This window comes from Mizuhopecten yessoensis, unplaced genomic scaffold (assembly GCF_002113885.1).
Source record: "Mizuhopecten yessoensis strain PY_sf001 unplaced genomic scaffold, ASM211388v2 scaffold716333, whole genome shotgun sequence".
In the NCBI taxonomy this organism is placed as follows: Eukaryota; Metazoa; Mollusca; class Bivalvia; order Pectinida; family Pectinidae; genus Mizuhopecten; species Mizuhopecten yessoensis.
In genome coordinates, this window is record NW_018480064.1 from 877956 (window position 1) to 901293 (window position 23338).

The 23338-nt window shown below is 34.3% G+C and overlaps 1 protein-coding gene across 2 annotated transcripts; it reads right to left on the reverse strand.

The window, feature by feature from the left end:
• Positions 1-423: 423 nt before the first annotated feature.
• LOC110443229 (core-binding factor subunit beta-like) lies at positions 424-23084 on the reverse strand. 2 transcript variants are annotated; one of them, XM_021487312.1, is made up of 6 exons: positions 22898-23082; positions 22596-22682; positions 21119-21238; positions 6795-6911; positions 1920-2039; positions 424-1537 (listed from the first exon to the last, which is right to left on the reverse strand). In XM_021487312.1, exons 1-6 carry the CDS (start codon positions 23057-23059, stop codon positions 1508-1510), a joined length of 636 nt encoding a protein of 211 aa, XP_021342987.1. In that variant the 5' UTR covers positions 23060-23082; the 3' UTR covers positions 424-1507. The 2 variants fall into 2 exon arrangements, with proteins under 2 accessions (XP_021342987.1, XP_021342986.1); XM_021487311.1 differs by lacking the exon at positions 424-1537 and having other exon boundaries at positions 1544-2039; positions 22898-23084.
• Between the last annotated feature and the right edge of the window lie 254 nt (positions 23085-23338).

The window sequence follows — 23338 nt, forward strand, 5'->3', positions numbered from 1 at the left end:
TTAGAGAGAGTTGGGCCTGTTGCCAGTGTGGAGGGCTGACATGTGTCAGGCAGGAAATCTGCATGCTTATTAGCCTCTGACTCCCTATATAGTGCAATCAACAGAGGGTTCAACAAAAACAGAAGAGAGCTTCATATTTGTGCTACTCTGATACTCCAGTATTGTGAATGTGAATGGTAATTTAGAATCTCCTAGCAGTACAAATATATATGCAGGTGGCAGCGAGATTTAGTCCTCGCATGTGCTGTGTTCGCGCACTTTTATGACACAAATTATGTAGCTGAAGCATCATATGAAACAAAAGGAAGCAACGAGTCAGATAGCTGTAACACAAAGACAAGGCAAATCAAACAAGCATAAAACATGGTAAAACCAGATTATAAAACATAAACAAATAAGAAATGATAAAAACTTTGTAAAATCAAACATTTATTCAACTTTGTAATATGACCCAGAAAGGTTATAATAATTTTACAAAAAATAAACCATTCATATATATAATCTTTATATAGAATTTTATGTTACAATTCAGCAGTATCATATCAACACTATGAAGGGAGATAACTCTAACCTTTTTTGAAGAATTTATTGATTTTTTACACATCTTAGAGTATAGGAATGAGTGTGAGGGTTGGCTTGTGGATAGCTACAGTCTGATCTGTTGCTCCCCAAGAGGGGGGCTCACATTCTAGCTTTCCAAACTTCTCTCACTTTCTCCTTCATAAATCTCATCATATATAGTACTCTCACACATAAATCAACCATTTTTATACATTTTCAGCAACTCATTTAAACATTATATGATATTTTATATGATTTGATGGGTATTATATTCAGACACATTCACTCAATCACAGATATGTAGGGGTCTATAAAGTTTTACAAAGTTACTTAAACTTAATGCAAAAGAAGATTTTCCTATGTACATATCACCAGTTTATCCTCACCCTAAATATATCTTTACATCTACATCTTGCATTCTGAGGCATTGCATAAGTTATGGAAGTTACCAAATGATCTACATATCATAATCTCGGTCCATTTTATATGACTAGAAAGTTTCATATGGACTGAGAAAAGTTTAATACAACACTTTAGAATGATCTTTATACCATTTTACAACATCAAAATCTCACAATACTGAACAAACAGGAACTTAAAACAACAGAAAAGCATTCATAAAAAAATGTTGGCAGTGAGAATGAAAAACATAATAGGCATTCAAAATAATTCATGTTCTAGTGAAATATTGTGGCCACATAAAGTTCAAAAATGAAAATTTGAGACAAAAATTGAAATCATAATAATAATGAAAAAATAATATCACAAGTGTCAGAGAAAATGTTTTGCCTTGACAACACTTAACAACAGTCACTGGAGCAGAGGAAAGAGGTGGTCTGCGCCTCCAGGTTGGAAGCAGGGACAGACGGACAGATATCCGAGGCGATTGCACAACACTGAATGTGTCCCCTATGACAACGGAGAAAACATGCATGGTGACACAGGCCTAACTCCACTCGTCGTCCCATAGCTGGCCCTGAAAGTGGTGTAAAACAGTGGATGAAGCGTCTGTCAGGGTATGAAATGCCACAACGATAACACAGCATGCAGACCCGGTCCCTCCCCCGCCACGCCTCGGTCAACCGTGGTCAGTCCAATACTCATGACCAAACCTACCCTAAGCTAGACAAGCCCAGTAATGTGCACACCTCACTATGTAAACTTTCTGTGCTGACGAACAATACTTTACTCTACTTTATTGCCATTTTAAAAAGTTTTGTATAAGTTTACAAAAGTTTTGCTGTGAGTGAGTTTTGTTCCCCAAAGTTCCTATGGGTTGGCGTAAAGCAGGGGGAGGGTAAGGGAGTGGGGGTCTAATGCTTGCCCTCTTCAGCTATACACAACAAAGCCTCTACTACCTCTGCTTCCTGCTCTGCCTGTCGCTCCTGCTGCTGACGATACTGTCGTTGCCGTTCCTCAAACTCGCGCAGCCGCCGGTTATACTGTTCTATCTGATCTCTCAGCATCGCCGCTTCCACCTGCGGAAATACAAAACAGGGATATGAGGGGTCAGCAGGCACAGTATACACAGGCCACGAGCCTTGTGGCTCCACACCCTTCTTTCTCACACAACATCGTACCAGCACCGTGCACAGCGCCTGCCAACAGCTTTCGCATCACACAACAACTTTTGACATCCTCTCACTTTTGGATGCAAAAAAGTTGAAAAGAGTTATAAATTATTGCACTTTTCGCTCATTTAATGAAAAAAATATCTTCTTATTAGTTTCACCTGGTGTTTTTAGTGCTTTCATCATTCAATTAAGGGGACACACTCCGATAACGTGTGCTCAGGCTTAAGAAGTTTACGCAGTCGCCAGCTGAATCCACGCGGCCACATGCATCCCTAGGTCTCAGTCCCAGGGGTGTATCTAAAAACATTTCATCTTCAGTGGCCACGAGTTAAACATCATCAGCTGCCAATCTCAATGTGTTTCTTTTTGAAAATCCAAACAATGTAAAATTTTAATTGGTTTTTAAAGTTATTTTTCTTTGCCATACCCTGTAGGCCTATGAGTTTGCCTGCTACATATGGTAGAGATGTGAACATTTGCTGGCCCTATTACAAACTACTCTCTAATAAAAGCCAAGCAAGTTTGATGCCAGCTGACTTCTACTTCAATCCATGGCTTTTATTGATTTTTTCTTTGTCTTATTGTTTCCATTGTCCCAGGGAAAACTTTAATTTCCCTCTGTTGCAGAAGTAAAGACTTATGAAATTCATCTGGCAGTTTGGGTTAGGTGACCCTGGCATGAAGCATTAAGGGCCTTAGACACAAAATCTGGATGCAAACTTCACATGCAAAAATTAAAAAGTGTGTGGAACTTGAACAAGCCCATGATGGGTGTCTTTGTTTCCTTTGTGCTGGCTACTGGTACTGGAAACAGGAGGAAACAGATGCAACTAACATAGGGGTCAAACATCACCATGTAACTGAGTCCTAACTGTTTCAACCTGACTCCATTGGTTTGAACCATGCAAGCAGCCTTCGCCTCGATACACAGCTTCCTAATTGTGGAAATACTACACAAAAAAGCACTTTAACTACTGTTAGCTAATAGTGGGATAAGAAACATGAAGTAACATATGGCTTGATTAAGTCTGTCCCCCCCCTCCAGACAGCCAGTCAGGCAGCCACCCCTGCACCCAGGTCAGGCAGCAGACTAAGGGTAGATAAGGCTGACAGCCAGGCTCCCCACACAGTAGGCAACTCTGCTTAGCACTGTTGGCTTGGTCGGTCTAAGGGCTCAAGTGATTCCTGACCAAAGTGCGGCACCCATTTCCCAAACCTCCCGACCACAACACCGCTACAGCTGCTTCTTCCTCTTGTCCCCCCATAATTTACAGCCTGGGTGTGTACGATAAAACAGGAAAATATCAGAGGCAAAGAATAATTAAATATTACTGATTAATTATTGGAATTTCACAGAGCTATTGAGAGAGGCATGAAAAATTGTATGGTGTAGGAAACACATCCCAAATCAATCATCTCCTACCAAACAAGGACAATTTAATCAGACATCACCACAAGAATTAATTATGACATTAATATTCATTTCTGCATTCAATGTGCTAATATTCTTTGCAGAAATTTTATTAAACATTTCCAAAAAAATGAGTCCGAAGCGCCAAACACGCCAATTCCAGTCGAGCACCTGATGTTTAATTAAGCACCACACCAGAGAAATGTAGAGAAGGACAATCATAAACCATTTTCTCTTGCAAAGTTCCGCTTTAGACCAAAATTAGAGGAAATGTTTATCTTTGGGTGCCCTGATTAACGACGCCAAAATGTCAACATACCATGTCAAACAAGCCAAACTGTACATTACAACCAGAACCAAACATCACGTCACCATCTCCCATATGTTGTGTGGTTACAAGCTGGTCACATTGCCTGAAGCACCTCGCACAAAACACATATCTCAGAAGGCAGCCCCAGTGGCATTCCAAGCAGCTCTGGGACCCAGGAATACGGAAACAGACACAAATTGGACCAACACTATCTATTGCATTTATCAAATAACAATTTATTGAAGCCAATTTGGGCTATGAAAAGTTCAGTTGTCAATAGAAATGATTTATTTTGGTAAAGATTGCTGTTGTTATGCAATGAAAGAAATAAAACTTAGATATTTATAGTTTCAAAAAGGTTTGACCTACATACTATAACCAAGTCTAACTTGTCTAACTTGACTAAGAACAGTTGCAGTGGTAAACAGTGTGAACCAGGACCTCATGCTGAATACCACTACAGTTTATTTACAAATGTGCCACTGGTCCTTTTAAGATTTCAAATCTTACATATAAGCAACTTCTTGGTGACAATATGTCCTTCTTTCATTGAAGAGTTCCACAACTGAGGGACAAAACCAACATAAAAGAGACAGGAAATGTTATGAGTACTTGTATTTATTCAGCTTGGGATGGGTTCAGCGTGGCGCACTGTCTTGGATATTGGGTGTCGTTTGAGAGTAATAACACACACTTAATTACCATGGCAACCACAGGTAGATGATGTCTGTTAGTAGACCCTAACATACTAGAGTCTAGATTTCTATTCTTCCCAGACAAAACTAACATAACCTCGACCTGCCAGCTATAGTTCACTCACTGACCTTGTTCAATACAACCCTCAAGCTTCATTGGGCAACAGACTTACATACAGTGTAACATTAGGCTTAAACAATCCAGCTTACTCTCTACCTAAACTATCTTGGTAACACATTTTTAATAAAGCCCAAGTCAAGCCGTAAAATTCCAAAAATTGAAATTGACTATAAATCGATATTCAGGAAGATAAATATATTTAACATTAAAATGTAAATTCCTGTGAAATTGTTTTTTTATATATTTTCAATATGTAAGCAGGATATATGTACATATTTACATTATGAAACATTGTTTTAATATGAAAAGTCATTTTTTTTAAAATTGTGCTTCAATAAAAAGTACTGAATATTTATATCTATCATTGATATTAATGTATGATTTTATTTGTGCTGGTATAGCCCCCTATTTAAGTACACCAAAAGAATTAAATAACTGTTTCTCCAATTAGATGCGAACATTTTAATAAAAGAGAAAAAAATTAAATTAAGTTAAATTAATTTAAATTATTTCTTGTTCAGATATTGGTACTCTAATTCGTCCCAGCGTTAAATCAATCAATAATTAAAGCATGAATTATTGTCAGTTTAAATTCTTTTTCTAATTTATATTCATTGTTCATTTTGAGGTTTACCAATTTTACAACATTATTACCCAGAAATTATTCACAAAAATTGTTACAAGAAATGTGTGATTTTGGCATAATTTCCCTGTCGTTGCTACATGATTTCTTCAGGCTCTAGAATAGATTCCAGGGAGTTAGTTTATCTGATACTTCCAAGACTAAAAGACAGTTTTCAGCATTCCCATTAATCATGAAGATGCGATGGACTATTTCTCCACAGTGTGACCCCGATCCGCCCCCCTCATCCAATTTTGTCACCTTTTGAAGAGTTTGCAATCTGTTTCACTTTTCCAAATTTCAACAGATGCAGAACAGCTACATTAAAAGAGGTGCATAATCTGTGGCGTAACAAAGCCGTGTTTATCCATAGCTTTTCCACTGACAAGTATCAACATTACCGTTGACAAAATCTATCGCCATGACGTATTGATACATATGCCTCACCATAACCCTTCGACAAATTGTATTCCATTGCTCATCTGGAGTTGCATGGTGCAGCGATATGAAAGCAGAAATACCCCTATATGTGTTTGTATAACATCTGAGATATGCAATGCAGGAGTTCCTCCCCATGGTGGAACTCTCCAGTCACACAGCACTGAAGGTATTTCCTTCCTAATATTTATGAATACCAACACCCTCTTGTTATATATGGCCTTACATATTCATATAAGCTATTTCTTATTTGGTCATTCTTTTATTTTTTATTCAAATTTTGTTGGTTTTGCAGTGAAACTTGCATATATTTGATACCGTCGGTAATTGTATGTAAGGGACTCAACAAGATTCTAACATTCGAGCTGGTATATACACAAATTAGTCACATGTAATGCGTGAAGCTCGCTAGAACTTCAATAACACAATATTTAAGGGAAACTTTTTGAAAAATTAAATGGCCAATAGCTAATTTTAATTCACAATATTTAATGATTTAGATCAGTTTTGTTTGGTTAATATTGCCAACTTTCTGTTGCAGTATTTCAAAATCAAAGAGAAAATTAATTTAACCTCTGCTTCCTAAACACCATATGAGTAAACCTGAACTTTCCACAAAGCATGAGTTAACCTTTGATCCTAACACAGTTTAAGTTAAACTTTTTTCAAACACACTATATGAGTAAACCTTACTATCCATTCATCAAATAACTTAACTTTTGCTCATCACACAACAAATGACAGAACCTGTTCCTCACGCAACAAATGAGGCAATCGTTGCCCCTCACACAATATGCAAGTTTACCATTGCTCCCCACACAAATAAAATAATCTCTGCTGGTGACACACCTTGAATTAACTTTTTTTCTTAATACATCAAATGATTTACATTAGCTCCTGAAATAATGAATGATTAACCTTTGCACCACACACTATGAATGAGCTAATATGTTCACCTCACACGAAAAAAGCTCGCTCTAAAAATGAGTTGACCTTTCCTTCTCACACATCTATCTAGGTTGACCTTTGAACCTGAGGTAAGGAAATCGTGAAGAAACTTACCTCTGCTCGTTCCGAGTCGAATTCTAAACACGCTACTCCATCCAATCGATGTAAGTCCACCCATCCTTTCCATATCACACACACACCATTCAATATAAACTGTGACTTTAGGTGAACCTGAAACAGACAATGTCATAGGTCAGATAATCATTCGTAACCAAGCAACGACATCGTGTGACATCATTACTATATATGTCGGAACACTATTTCTTATGAAGAGATAGATCGTCGTAAACGCGGTACATATCAATATTTTAAAAGACCATCAACAGAAACAATTTCTTTAAATATATTTATATTGACCTTTTTTTTTTAAGTAGGAAACATTTATAACAAGCCACAGAAGACCTAAGTAATTAAATTTAAGCATAATATACACAGTAAAACATGTTTATAACAAGCCACAGAAGACCTAAGTTATTAAATTTAAGCATAATATACACAGTAAAACATGTTTATAACAAGCCATAGAAGACCTAAGTTATTAAACCTAAGTATAATATACACAGTAAAACATTTTTATAACAAATTAACAAATTAAAAAAACATATTTAAAACAAACTACAATGGACCTTATTAATTCATTATAAACATGTTCACAAATTACTACATTTGACCTAAATAATTTACTTGTAAACATTTTATTTGCAGTCAACATTGTTATATTATTATTATATAAACTAGGAACATGAAACAGAAATGTATAAATATTAGACAGATTTAAAACTATAAAGGTTTTTATTATCTGGCCTATGTGATGTATTATGCCAACTGTCCAACCCATGGGCAATATTATTTATTATTAAAATATATTTAATGGTCCATTTAAAGGGCCATAAACGGTCTTAACCTTTATTTTCTTCAGTCTTTGTTTCTGATTTAATGTTTAATACTGCGAGTTTGGATTTATTTTATTTACAAATAAATGACAGAGAACCCTTTTGACAAGTAACCCATGCAGAAATAATGATCTCTAGATTGGTAGGTGATGAAAAACAAGTATAACTTAATACTATTTTATGTATAATAAACATTATGTTCATTCACCGTAAAACGTTTTGCGGACTTTGTAGGCAAATAAATGACAGGATTTTTTTCAATCACAGATGTACACTTGAAGCCAATCCTTGGATCTCCCCACTCTGCCAATTAAGATAAGGAGGGTTTAAAGACATTTTACCATGGAGAGTGGGCTAGGGAGAAAGGCTTAACAGCGCAGGTCATGGACCAGGCAAACCCTAAAACGGTTAAAATCTAGGATTGTGTGTGAAAAATGAACCATATCCACGCCTTCTGTCAACTTTTACTTCACTTAACATCCCTGCAGTTCAGTGCTTTTAAGACCTACTAATGTTGAATTACATCACACGGGCTTATAAATACTTCTGGATAAAGCCTTCTGTAAAAAATAGTAGAACACTCCTAATTACCAGGCCTTCAAAATAAATTTGGTTTTGCCATTAAATATCTGAAATTTGAACCTCTCTGTAATCATGGAGTAATATTGTACGTGATAAAAACAACTGAATTTAATGTTTATCACAATGATATATTTATTTCTCCTTTAATTATTTTTCCTTTCGCAGAAAAAACAGAAAATTATTTTTAATAAGTCTCTCTACAACAGACTATACACCTTTTGGTATTGAGGGAAATCTAACAGAACTTAAGTGTAATCTGATCTGTTGTAAGAAGTTATTGATTCTTCCTCTACTGATCATTATAAACAGTTTCTGAGACAGAATTTGAATAGATTTCTTTATCTAAATGTAATCAATCCAACACAGTGTTCTAGGAATCTTTGTGTTATTTGTGTTCGTAAGCATGTTGTTAAACTAGTCAGTTAGGACTTATTTTTCTTTCTCCCAAACAGACAAAATGTTAAAGATAACATCAACTGGATGTCTCATTACAGATGTCATACAGCTTAATTTGAAGAATAGGTAGTCATAGTTTCTTTAACTCATTCACCCCTGAAAACACATTTGAACTCTTCCAATTCAAAGGTTGGAATAGTTCATTATGAATGTTCAGGGGTGAATGAGTTAAACTTAAACATTAAGTATTTAAGAAAAACAATAAACTATCTAAAAGACCTGATCAGTTTCTGTTTATTTTGTGAATATCTGTTACAATTTTTTTTCATTTGATGTAACGATAAAGAAACTTAACAGCTTCATTTTATAAATGTTTGGTATTAAATTTCATTGTAATCATTATGGCTTTGTAAATCGTGATTACTTGATTACATGTCTGCTTGTGTGTTAACACTTTACACCTCTCTATGTGGGAGTTTAGGAATGTATATTATCATGACTAATTTGTCTGATGAGATTTCTGCATTGAAAAGATTAAACTCATATCAGTAAAACCTGTGGACTCGCCTCCCCCTCCTGTAAAAAGGTTGGAGTGTTACACTAATAACTGGGCCACCTGATTCATCCCCCTCCCAATGTGCAGAGGTCATTTGGTACAGATATGGGGTGGGGATGGGCAATGATATCTGACCCCTGTAATAGAGTTGTGAAGGGATTTGGATTTGTACCTAACAATAACAGTGTACAGAACCCCAGCCCTACCACAGTGTTATACTGTAACACAGAGTACATAAAACAGCTGTGGGCTGTTAGTCACTGTGAAACGGGGAAAACCCACACTCAAGTAGGAAATACGTACTGTGTATATAATACTGTACTTTATAGCCTGTAGAAGTCTGGAGGCCATACAATACAACGACACACAGTCCAATGTTCTCAGCTTATACTTGTGTACTTACAACACTACCACAGTCAATGTTCTCTACTTAATATATATTATCATACAAATTTTAAAATTTTGTTTTTCCAATTAAATTTTCAAAAGGTGTTATTCATCTCCAGAAGTTTACCTGTTGGGGATCATTTTATAACCTAGGAGAATATGATCACATGACCACACGTCCAATGTTGTGTAGTCAATGTTCTGTACTTCATAATTATACATAACTATTATATCATACACATTTTTGACATTTACTTTAATTTTTTAATTTTCAAAAGGTGTTGTCCATATCCTGAATTATCCTGTTTGGGATCATTTTATATCCTAGGTGAATGTGATCAAATGTCAATTTCAAGAATTGTATAAGAAAATTATAATAACAAATTTCAATTTGACCACATTTCCTGGAGACAATGTAATTTTAAATAGGCATTTGATTGGGTAATATGGTGTACACCTCAATAACAGACAATAATCAGTTACTACACCAGTGTTTTAAATATAATCATTACCTGTTTTCTTACATTAACAAAATAGAACCTTAGTCACACGTTTATGTCCTAGTACTGCACATATTTACAGGATTCAACTGCGCAGTTAGGAAGATGAAACGGTAAATATCTTTATTTTTTTAGATGTTGGTTCATTAGGGGAAAAAACATGCATCACCAACAGTATGCGATGTCTCCGGCCTACTCGTAGGGTTGACATACACATCAAAATATCACATAGAAAGTTGCCCGCGGGCAATCTCTCGTCTGTCTATAGCTATACCTGTTATCACTCCTTAAATCAATCATCTTGTAAATATTTCCAATGATCTTTCTTTACTATTTCAGAGTAACTTCAGTTCACAATCTGCTAACATTTAATCACTGCTTCCCTGATTCCTGTTTTGATTTGTTTTTGAAAGTCAACAATTTACGTTCACTGTCTGTCAGGATTTTAATGTGCTTTACCGTGGATATTAAAACACTCGTACTTTCACTTGTTTTCTTGCTTGTAATGCAAGTTTTTCACAGGCACAATTTTACCTGAATTTCTACTTTAAACATTGCTTTCTCTCTGATCAGACAATGGTATGTACTTACTGTCATCAACTGATTATAATCAACTTCCACTTTTCATTGCTGAATTAATAGACTTTAAAGCCTTGTTAGATTGATATCAAATTGTTGAAGTACCTGATCTTAGATAGTTGTCAATAATGGTAAATTGGATTCCCAGATTGTTGAATTATTGGGACAATCACTAATAATGAGTAAAGTTGATGCTAGATATGTTGTTGAATTGATAGAATTGTTGAATTGATAGAATTGTTGAATTGATAATTGATAGAATTGTTGAATTGATAGAATTGTTGAATTGTTGAATTGATAGAATTGTTGAATTGATAATTGATAGAATTGTTGAATTGATAGAATTGTTGAATTGTAACACTTTTAGATCACTGCTACTATATTGGTAGATTTGATTCCTCGACTGGTAATTAACTCCCTCACCCCTAAAGACACATTTGAACTCTTCCAATTCAAAGGTTGGAATAGTTCAATGTGAAATATCAGGGATGAATGAGTTAACACACCTGTATGTGTGAACACTCCTAGAGTTTTGTCACATATGATTTTGAGACGGTTGAGTTAACGTATCAACGTAAAGGAAAGAAAGAAGTGGGTTTCCTCCGGGGATCGAACCAGCGACCCCAAGCTTCCCAGTTCACTGCTCTTCCGATTGAGCTAAAGGGAATCTCCCTCTGTTTTGAAGCAAGAAGGCAACTGTGATCATAATATGTACAATTAACACCTGCTACAACTGGAATGATTCTAACATACTTAGATGATTAATATATTAATTAATTAATGTTTCTTAATTGGAGTGCTACATTTCAAAATTTTAATTGATACTTGAACCACTTGACCAGGTATCTAGTCATTAAATTTCACAACCATTAATTAAATTTTGTTTATGAACCTTGAACCTCATTAGTCTGGACATTGTTTCCTGTGAGGGTATTGTATTGTTTATTAGCTTTAAGCCTTGCAGCTCATTGGCATATTATTACAATATTTATACAAACGTGCCCAAAAAGGACATATTTAAAATAAGGTAACTAACCATTTCGGTACCTTGACCGTAGTGTAAGGCTTGATTACAAATGGACAACATATAGTAAAACATTATATAATCACAGTAAGGGTAACAGCATAAACCGAGGCATCTGATACCGTATAAGTGTGTAATGACGAGCATAAATCATGGGTGACGTATAGCTATCTTGTGTACGTAACAGATTATACGTGTTCACAGCAATAGGTGTGGTTGTCTCACCTTTGTAACTGACATCAATTAGATAATACACATAACAGGTAAACACATTTGTTACTAAAGTAAACAAGTTGTAAGTATATAAATATTCATGGAAAATATGCTGAAACTGTGTTTCATGAAAGAAAACAGTTCTGTTATTTATTTTTTCTTAATACACAAATTTTCATGTCTTTCATTAATTTGATATCTGTTAGGAAAGATGATTGTTTTAATCTTTCTGGCTTTTCATTATGCAATGGTAACAAAATACTTCTACATCTATAATTTTAAAAAAACAACATTTCACTTAAAACAAATTATGTATCAATTCAATCCTTTTTTTAAAATAATACTATAAAAAACAAAATTGCAATTTCTGATATGAAGACATGTCAGTGACAGGCACTTACAAAACCATTAAACACAACACTAATGTCACATTTAACATGAAATATAAGTTGTCAACAAAATTTTAAATGCAAAAAAAGTAAGTAATCACATCCCACCATAAACATAGAATTCATATTCCAGCCCATTACAACAATATGTTTTTTAAAACAAAGAAAGATTATAAAATAAATCATGAACTGGGTGACAATAAACCACACAAGTAAACATATTGTGGTGTCTCACAATAGTTATTGTCACCCCACGATTACGATTCTATTTCACCGACAAGGCATACATTTCACGCCTCAGTGAATCCTCTGTATTGATTTCAATTGTCAAGGCTCATCCCACTTAGCCGCGAGCATATTTTTTTGTATTTTCGTTGTTTTAAGTTGGCCACACAGTTTCTGCCTGTTTTGAGGGACTGACATTTCTAACACCACGGCACATTTAGTGGCCAGTGGTGACACTAGGGGCAGCACTGGGCCAATGTTCAATAACATTGCTCTTGTGTTTTGATTGTTAAAGATCCTGGCATGAAATGCCCAACAACGTGTAAAGTAATCCATTAGACGTTCCAAACATTTCTTCCTTCATTTCTGCTTTTGTTTAAAACTAAAAGTTTAATCATGGGAATGTTTTCAAGTGATTTCTGTTTTCGGGGGAAACACTACAAACTGCTGGCTATTTAATTTCTTCATTTTTCAATTGTTTTATTAACTAGTTCCTTCACAGAGTTGGTACTACAGAACGACTCTATTGTGAGAAAGCAAAATACAAAGAAACTCAATGATTTCTCCTGTCAGATCAGGATAGGAATTCTGATTGTTCAGATGTGTCTAATGGAAATTTTAGATTTAATTAAGAAAATGAAACTGCAGAAACTAGAGATTTGATCTGAATCTTGTGTCACTGGTGATATCATTCTTATACAAATACAGCATTATGAGTTTTCTTTCTTTAACGGTTTGATATCAGGTGAAAGTATATATATCCTTATTGATGCAAGGCTTTTAAAAAAACTAGGTCAAATCAATTAAGAGTTAATATGATAGCAATCTCTGCCTACATTGATGTAGATGTACAGCTGACCTAGATGTCAATCATTCTCCGCTATTGATCCTGTTAATCCAAGTATGATAAAAACAAATAATCTCACAATGATCTTGAATATCTCGGGGGGGGGGGGGGGGGGGGGGGGAACCCCGCAAAAACTTTGAAACATTTTGTGGTTTACCATCTGAATCCAACTAGTGGTGTACAGACATAGATGGGGACTTTTATTGTAAAAAGACAATTTAAATAGGGGTGGACATTTTGGAACTTTTAGTAGCTCATCAAGTGACTGATCCCGACCTGAACAGATAAAACGATCCACCTTGAAGCTTCAGGGTACAAGATCCTATCTATATTTCTTTCTTTTCTAAATCTCCAAGCCATCTGTCATGCAACATATTTTAATTTTCACAAAAAGATGAAAATGGTGTATGTACTTGATAACCTGTTTGAGAGCAATATGTTTATATCTGGTAGGGCTGACATGACGACTGACAGATACTCTAACAACAATGAAAGTCATACATATTCATTAACCTTCCACATTCTACTTGGGACTAAATAAATTTAATTAATTTAAAATTGAAAACTGCAATATATTCTGAAATTAGATCTAAAGCATAATTCTGCATAATGAAGTTCTAAATTGGAATTCAATTGACAGATTACTGATAAATCACCACGTGTTAAAGGAAATAGACATGCTTGTAGTCATCAAAATATTAATTTAAAAATCAACTTTTTTATATTGTCCAGGTTACTGTAATCAATATTATAAAACAGAAAAATATTACAAACCTGTATCTTACCTACTACAGATAATTATTAAAACATTGAGGAAAACATGACTAGAATCTTTCACTTTAGCAATTTCAGATATGTTTCATAAATATGAATTGAATCTTTTTTATCTCAATGAAAGTTTATGTGAATATTTTAACCATTGTTATGTCTGTTGTTTTAAGACGGTGATGAAATAAATAGAGCACCTTTAATTTGATGCCACAATATATTGTCAGGTCAGTTAATCATTAAACTTCATTCTGTTCAGATTGATAGCCCTATAATAAGACTACAATGAACAAGTCAGTTTAATTTTTAGTTTTTTTTACTGATGTTTACAATTAAGTTAAAATCATTTTTGTCTCGCCGCCACAAAGAAGGCGAGACTAAGGTGTTGCTTTTCCGACGACGATGCGGCGTCAACATTAAGTTTTTGCGTTTAAGTTAGTTTCACTTAAAGTATATGTGCTAGACCAACCAAACTTGGACCATAGATGCATCTTAGGTAGTACATCTCAACCCATGCATCAAATGCTGGATGCAGCCTACCTTTCATGGTCCATTGACTTTGTCAGCATCTCCATCAACATAAAGTTTTTGCGTTTAAGTTAGTTTCACTGATTTGTGCATTTATGGTCAAAGTGGGACACAGGCCAGACATATCAATCCGAATGGTTTGTTTTTATTTGCAGAAACTCAGTGTAAATAAATGTATACAGTGTCAGAGACCCTTCAGTATAGCAGGATAAAAGATATCAATGTCTATATCAGGATGTTTATCTGATCTACATACAGTTCAGCATAGTCCCACACAGCTCTTTATCATATTTATACAAATACAAATATCTGGGAAGAAAATATCAAGATGTGTAATTTCATTTTATAAAATCGACTCAAAATCCTTTAATCAGAAGCAGATATTTGTATCCTGTATATGTATATGTCAGTATTTTTTGCAATGCAAGTCTTCCCTGGCAGACAATATGATGAAGCATGCTAAGTGTCTTACGTAATGCAAAGTAAACTGTCAGTTATGGCTCATTTACATTGGCTGTGTATTCTCTTTACGTCACAGTAATAATTGCCCCATAAACAACTTGGAAGCTAGCTGTCAATGGTACAGTGAGTGTACAGTAGATGTAGTCATGACATACATGTATCAGATCACATCCTATATCACCCCAACCCAACTTCTTTATATACCATTCACAACTTATTGAACCCAAGCTTGGCATAGGTAGTACTGGCCCCAACGATCAAGCCAAATAGGTGTGCTTCCTGCTACACATGAAAACAAAGACATTGTAGGACTTCTGTTACCGTATATTAACTAGAGTGCACAAGGTGCAGCCGTTTGCAGTGATTTATTTTTTTGAAAATTATCCAAAAAAGATTACTGTAGGCCAAAAAATCATGGCAATCAGGAAATAGGAAACAGTTTTTTTTTGTTGGCCTTAACTCTCATTACATGTTTTGGTACCAGATCTAGTCACGGTTCAATTAATCTGTCTACGTTTATATCAACATGTATAATCGTAGACAGTAGGGACACGGGACCTTGTACCTTCTAACCCTCACCCTAACAGTCCATAAACACTAAACAAAGTAAACTTATAGAGTACAAAACGATTACAACTCGGAAAACCCAATATTTATAAACAACCAACTTATCCAACTAAATTGAATCCAATATTCATCGTATTATATAATAAAGACATATTATTCATAATTGGAAACCTGTGGTTGTTTTGATTTCATTTTTTTTTTACACATAAAGGAAGTACATGCGTAGAAATGGAAAATCACTATAGTGAGTGTAGAGAATGAGGTCAGAAATGACTTCCACGTTAGACAATCCCACACAGTATAAATACACACCAAAAACAAGGAGAGGTGTAGGGGGGTCATGACCTCTCAACTCTTACCTCCACGCCTGAGTGGCTTCCTGATGAAGTGAGTCACCTAGGATTTCTGGCAGTTTTGATAAGGTGAACCCCTGCTACCGAACAGGAAAGTGAACAGGAAAAAACCTATTCACAGTTACATAGCTGGCTATAGTATTTTCCTTATAATTTTCCTGTGTATTCCAATATTTAACTAGATAGGATACCACAAACCCAGATTGTAAGGCAGGTATTGAATGGCATTAATTAAGATACAACTGTACTACACACGGACACAACTACCTGTACTACACACGGACACAACTACCTGTACTACACACGGACACAACTACCTGGCTAGCTACATGATGAGAACATTGCTCTAACAGTTTCCTTGTCTGATGAAGGTCAATTATATAAACTAATTGAATAGGTGTTACAACACAGAACCATTTGTATTTCCTTTCTTGTGTTCGGGGGAAGGGGGGGTTAGGTCATGATGTTCTTCCTTTTGATTTGATGTCTCCTCAGTTCCTGTTATTTTCATTTATCAGTTTTGACTGTATATTTTGTCCTTGGTGTTGATGCTGTGGTCTCTTTTCTCTATTTCACTAAATTAGGTCCAGACTTACATAATCATATTCATAATCGTATTCACTAATCACCCCCCCCCCCCCCCCCCCCCCCATAATATAAACATTTTGTACTACTTCATTCAAAAGACAACACCACAACCAATATCAGACTACCATGCATTCAGTTGAAGGTAATACTGGTTTTAGTACATTACATAACTTAATGATTGTTAACAGAGTTAAATTGTCCAGCATTATTGCCAAAATCAATTTTCACTGTTGAGCTTTCAGCAGACCCTTGAGGTTTTAGTCCTCAAAATGAGCTTTGAATCTTGGGTTATTAAAGGACTGATTTTATTTGGCATATGCTAGGACTGTCTAAAATTCAGAGAAAATTTTATTTGACTTCTGAAATTGTCAATGATCAACTGCAAGCCCTGATTTCACTCAAGGTTAAAATCTGATACAGATGTATGTCTGTCCCCATGGTGATAAAGTCAGGCTTAGTGTTGACTTAATCTTGAATCAAATTAATTTCATTTTCCTTGACACTTCTTTCCCCTTTCTTTAATTAACCAAACTTTTTTCTTAAGTAATAAATATTTCAATTACAAAAGGTTATTTTTGTAACAAAATTCCTTAAAGAAGCCATATTTATGCATTATAATGTTGACATTTCCCACCTACCTTGACAACAGCTTAGCTGACCTCAGTTGATGAAAGACTTATTAGCTTAACAAAACATTTAATGCATAATTTTTCATCCAAATGTTTGTAAAGAACTTCAAGCCACTAACATTTCAAACAAAAAAATACTTTCAGGAACAAACAAATCATCTTCAGAAGACAAGAAACACACAAATAAATGCAAATTTTAAGCCTTTGTGATTAAAAAGCTTCTTGACAGTTGTTGTGAAGATGATACAACTTTTACAACTTGGTCCAGGAAATCATTTCCCTAGTACTATGAAATATAATCTCACCAACAGGATCTCTCCTGTGTGTTAGTAATCATGAGGTTTTATTAGCCCACCATACCTAATAAGATGGTGGGCTATTCAAATGGCTGTCCTTCATGATCTGTTCTGTCCCTCTGTCTGCCCCCATCTGGGCAGTCCTTGAACAATTTTTGTTGTCACTATTACTACAGAAATACTCAACTTATTTTCTCAAAATTTCATATGACGGTTACAGGTTCCCCTTGGTCCATATTAGTGCATGTTTCATTTTGGGACTGATCAGAAAAACAAGATGGCCACCAGGCAGCCATCTTGGATTTTGAAATCTCAAGTTTGTTATTGTTATTTATAAAGAATAACATAACAGATGTTTATCCCTTGGTCAATTGGTGTGCATGTTTCATTTGGGACTGATAAGGAAAACAATATGGCCTCCAGGCAGCCATCTTTGATTTCTTCGAGAAGTACTTAATTGTTCTTTCTAAAATTTCAAGTTTATGTTCCCCTTGCTAGACATTTACTGTGTAAGTAAATAGTTCAAAAGAAAGTCTCAATTTGAAAGAACAATGTCATACACAGCAGTATGAAGCTTTGATCAAAAGTTACCACAAGGTGCATTTACTGTTTACATGACTCAATCCAACAGATAAAATAAAAGAAGAGAGAAGATCGCTTTTTCAGTGAACAATAGAAGGTGGTAATATGGTGGGCGCCAAGATCCCTCTGGGATCTCTTGTAAACCCTATCAATAACCCAAGGGTAACATCAATATCTCCACTGGCAATCAGTGACTTCCATATCTGTTATCAATCCTCTAACATCAGCTAAGGGGTATGCAAGTAAACTTGTTAATAGAAATGATCAGTTGGTAATTAATCTCATTACTGAGTGAACTTTTAACATCATGAACAATTTGTAACGAGACCATACATCTATATCTTGAATATAAATTTGTTGTGTATTAAAATTTTCATTTAAGAATAGTAATTGAAGAGTAAACGTCATTTTTCTCCCATTTAGAGTAAGCGACGGTAAATAAATTAAATAAGATTCTGTTCCATGAGCATGAGAAAACGTCACTTAGTCAATTCTGAATTCACATCAATATATTTCAATTACTGCATGAGTGTAAACAGTGATCTGATTTATAGAAGCAATCTTGTCATATGATAGCATCACTTAGACCTGTTCTGTGTCAGCACCACCCTCCCCACCCCCTACCCCACCCCCACTGACATAACAGGAGGGGTGAAGAGCCTCAGTATCAGTCCTTAATTTGATAGGAGGGGTAAAATCCAACCCTAAATCCCCACTCATTTGATACGAAGTGAAAAAACTAACTTGTAATCCCCACTTATTTGATAGGAGAGGCATGAATTATAGAATTCAAATGAATGTGACCAGACTTCATTTTTTTGGAAAGCATTAAATTTTATTCCATGTCCCAATAGACTGACAAACTAAATGAGTCAGAAGCTTGGATATTATTTAAGTTTAAAATGAAGAACTTCTCTGTCCTTATCATCGTGATCATCATTTCTGTATGTATATTTACCGGTAATTTACTAATCTGCAAAGTCATGTACTTAAGAATACATAAGTATGCAGTAATACATGCTTAGGAACATAATTCCTATTTTATTATATATAGAATGATATATATATCTTATAATGGTTTTCATGTTCACATAGGTTTATCCTATCCTTTGGCTATAATTTCAATACTCTCAAAATTCCCTTGGGAGCAGTGATGAAAATCCATCCAAAAATTTCTATAATTTTGGAATATTTCTCTAACTTAAATTAATTCTTACAAAAACAATGATTATGGTAACCAAAACATATGTTCTATATGAGAATGGCAATATATGATATATCACATGAATAATATTAATGATAATGGAAATCACAATGTGCTATACCACATAAACAACGATTATGGGAATTCTCATAGTGACCAAATCAGCAGAAACCCAGCTTTGTAAAAGTCAAAACCAACGGCGGTCAACAAATTGATACTTTTTAATTTCTATAATATCCAGCTGACATCATAATTATATCTGTGATACTGTGATGTTTTTAATAGTTTATATTATAGGTTTGAGGTGGAGGTTTTATATTATGATAAATGTGCTCATGAAACAATTAGGAGTGAACAAATAACGAAAAGAACAAATCTGATAGACCGGGAGTCCGTACCAGTAGCAGTAGTAGAAGCGCCATAGTAGTCTAAGACTAATGGTATGACGTCGACAACGGTGAAGTAACGGTGAGTTACAAAATATCAGGATTATAGTATAAATCATTACCGTATTACTGTTGGGAAAAGTTGGGATGTTGCCATGCCTCAGAGATGATTATAATTAGATAAATTATGTGAAGTCCATTGAAATTTTATTTATGTATTTATTGGGTAATGTTACATAAAAAACCCAAATTATTTTATTGTGTAAAATTTGTTTTTATATATTTTATAAATCATTTCTTTGTCTGGCTAGATTGCATTGATTTTTTTTCAACAATATATAACACAGCTTTATCATATTTCATGCAAATAAAGTTATAATGTTATTTTAACAAAATGCATATTTTGAAAAAGTTGTCATATTTAAGAGAAATTCTTTTAAGGTAAAAGTATGTATGAACTATTTAAGGTTATTTTTGTTTAACTCTATAAGGTATCTATGAACTATTTAAGGTTATTTTTGTTTATCTGAGAGAAAACACAACAATAACAGATATAAGATAAAACAGATAGACAGTTTTCAACACCTGCAAAATGTAAGATGACTACAAGATTTTATGACATTTTTGTAAAAGACAAACGTAATTTTGAATTGGGCTGATTAAAAATAATTACATGCACAGATATTGTGAATGTCAAATAGAAGAGAAAATTAAAATGGGTTTGGCATTCGTTAATTTCTGTTCATTTATATTAGTGTAACCACATTTGTCGCTTCCCTCTTACCAGATCTAAAATCCAGATTTTATATTGTTTTAAGTTTTTTGCCTCTGTTGGTAGCCTGTAAGTTACCTTGTACAAAGCTGAATATGTTTAATTATATTGAAGTCATGAAAAAACTTTGATATAGCAGAGTATTAAATCAGGGACGTATACTGTCCCTGATTAAATACATAAATCTTTTGTTTAAATATGTAAAATCAACTCGGGGCAAAACTATTTTTTGATATCCTAGTTGGTAATATTTAGTAAATCCAGTGTATCTTTTTTCTGTGTTTAGCTCATATCATAGTCCTTGTTATCTTATAGTGTATTAATTTTTCATTTTGAATAATGAAAAAAAATGTTAAAACAAAGTTTCCAGTTGTTTTTATATTATTTACATGTAAGGATAATTGATTTGTAAATGAATTTGTTAATATTTCTGAACATTTTCTTCAGGTTGGTAAGTATGGATTATGAAAAGTTCTTTTTTACACAACCAATAAAGTTTTCTATGTGACGTTTCGATGACTATTACGATACGTACACTGTCATTTGTTAATAGTAAAGCGGACAATGTCAGTTTTTGAAATATTTGTGTAATATTTCTATGCCAGTTCTTGGTTACAAAACAGTTAATTTTGAAATAGAAAACTTTTCCTACCTTTCCACTTTCTCTGTCAAAATCCACGAACTCCCGCGTCGTTACTCTGTCCTCATCTTTGTCCGACCAAGCATTTGAAGAAAAACCAAGTTCAAGATTTGTTCCCGTACAAACAAATGCCTGTAAGAAAAAATAGCACAATGAAATAAGGCAAGTATGACTAAATATTATTTCAAAGAAAACTTAGGAACCAAATGGAAGTGGCAAATCTTCATCAAAGTTTTTAATATTTGCTGAGATCTAGAGGTTTAATCAACCTCAAAAAAGCAATCAATAATATTTGTAGTAACTCCTTATAATTTATTTTTGTTTTCATTGCAACATTTTCATTTGGTTTGGTTTTCACTCAAATTAACACAAATCAATATTTACAACATAAAAAATTCAGGTTATGAATTATTTTGAACTTGTACAAAGAATAATAAAGCAATTCAATAAATGCAATTATCATCAGAACAAATAATCATCCTTTTTGGCATACAAAGTCAGACATCAATTGATAATTCACTTGATTACGCTGTTTACCCTATATGAAGAATTAAAATGAAACAAAAATATGCGAAAATACGACTTTAGCTTGTAGGAGTTACCTCCCTTCTGCTTAGAAGAGAGCTAGCCCGGTTACCATACGACATGAGTAAAACGTGGTATGCAGTGATTTGATTCAACTACAGTTCTTTCGTTTAGGAAAATAATAAATAGAGAGAATTAATTATATTCATAGTTTATAATGAGTAATTCTACAAAGGTTATATACTTTGTATAAGTATCTCAGCAAATATTTGTATAAGCAAAAAATATTGTTTTCATATTTTAAACTGCATTTTTTATATCAAAAATCTTGAAAAAGAAAACCAACAACAAAATTATTAGGCCCACTTCTTTTCATATTTTTTTTTTATATATTCTTTATCAGAATCGGCTGTTTTTATGAAGATATTACAAAATGTTTTTCTCATAAAATATAATATTTCATTATATACCCTAATCTATTTATAAAAAAAAATCTAAAAAAACCCACAAGAAATTAAGCTGAGTGGAACTGATAATAGTCTGCTAAATATTATAAATGTTCGATATTATATTCTGCAGTTACTTTTTTACTAATAGTATATTAGCTCGTCGTATATATACTGAAGTAAAAGCTTTTATTTATTACTGTTTAAATGTATAATTTGATTTCTAGTTAAACAAATTAAAAGGCACCAGAAAACAATTCAGCCGTTGTCTTTCAACGAAATGTATTCAAATTAAATATGTACGTTACTCATCAATTTTCACGTCACGTTAACCTGTGCGCGAACTTTTTACTGATCATAAAACTTAAAAAACAAATACTTTATACATTAATTTTAATGCCAATATGATCAAAGTATTATAACCTGAACAAGCTACATGCACTTCGACTATTGTCATGGTCTTAACGGCAGGTTAACAGCGAGTAACGGTGAGTGTGTGTATTGGGCCAACTACTTACTAAGGCCGCATGCCCTTCCCTACATTCAGTCTGAAATCGTAACTGCCGCTCCTCTGGGGGCCGGTCTCTAAATCCAGTGTATTTCACCTAGAACAGAAGATTAAATCCAGGATTAAAAGAAAACACAAAACGACATCCATTTTAAGAACACAAGAATTATGATCCTTCAATTGGAAAACTTCCCGGTGACGAATTATAAGTAAAAACAACGTATTTACGAAAGTAACGAAACTTCGTCATGTGTGACCCAACAGAAACTTGGCAACTTCCTCATGGTAAAAAGTTGTGAAATCAACACTAACCTCACATTCACGACTAAGTTTTCTAAATAATTCTTCATTTTCAAATGTCGATCTCTGATCGGGAACAACTCGAGGCATAGTTCTCGGTACACTAGTCCCGACTTCACAACACAACGTGTTCGTAACGAATGACAGCATGCTGTCTGAAGTCACTTCATTCATTTCTAGATCACAACAATACCGAAGTGGTGGCGTAAACACCCGAATGATCTGATTGGTCGGCCGAAATATTTCCGAGACACGATGTTCGCCGAAGATTACCTTATAAGGAGATTCTCGCTTCGGCCCGCCGATGTTTGCTCTACGTCACCGGAAACAGTCGAAGGCTCTGCTTATTATGCAAATGACGTTTTCAATATTTCATGACGCACTTCCTTATATGGAACAGGTGTGTTGTTCACCTCATGAATAATTAATCAGTTTGCCGAATATGGAAGTATG

Coding starts and splice junctions, on each gene's coding strand:
- LOC110443229 (XM_021487311.1), bottom strand. CDS start 23,059: ATGAATGAAGTGACTTCAGACAGCATGCTGTCATTCGTTACGAACACG. Junction 21,239..22,595: donor GGGAAGGGCATGCGGCCTTA/GTAAGTAGTTGG, acceptor TTTTTCTTACAG/GCATTTGTTTGTACGGGAAC. Junction 6,912..21,118: donor TTGACAGAGAAAGTGGAAAG/GTAGGAAAAGTT, acceptor TGTCTGTTTCAG/GTTCACCTAAAGTCACAGTT.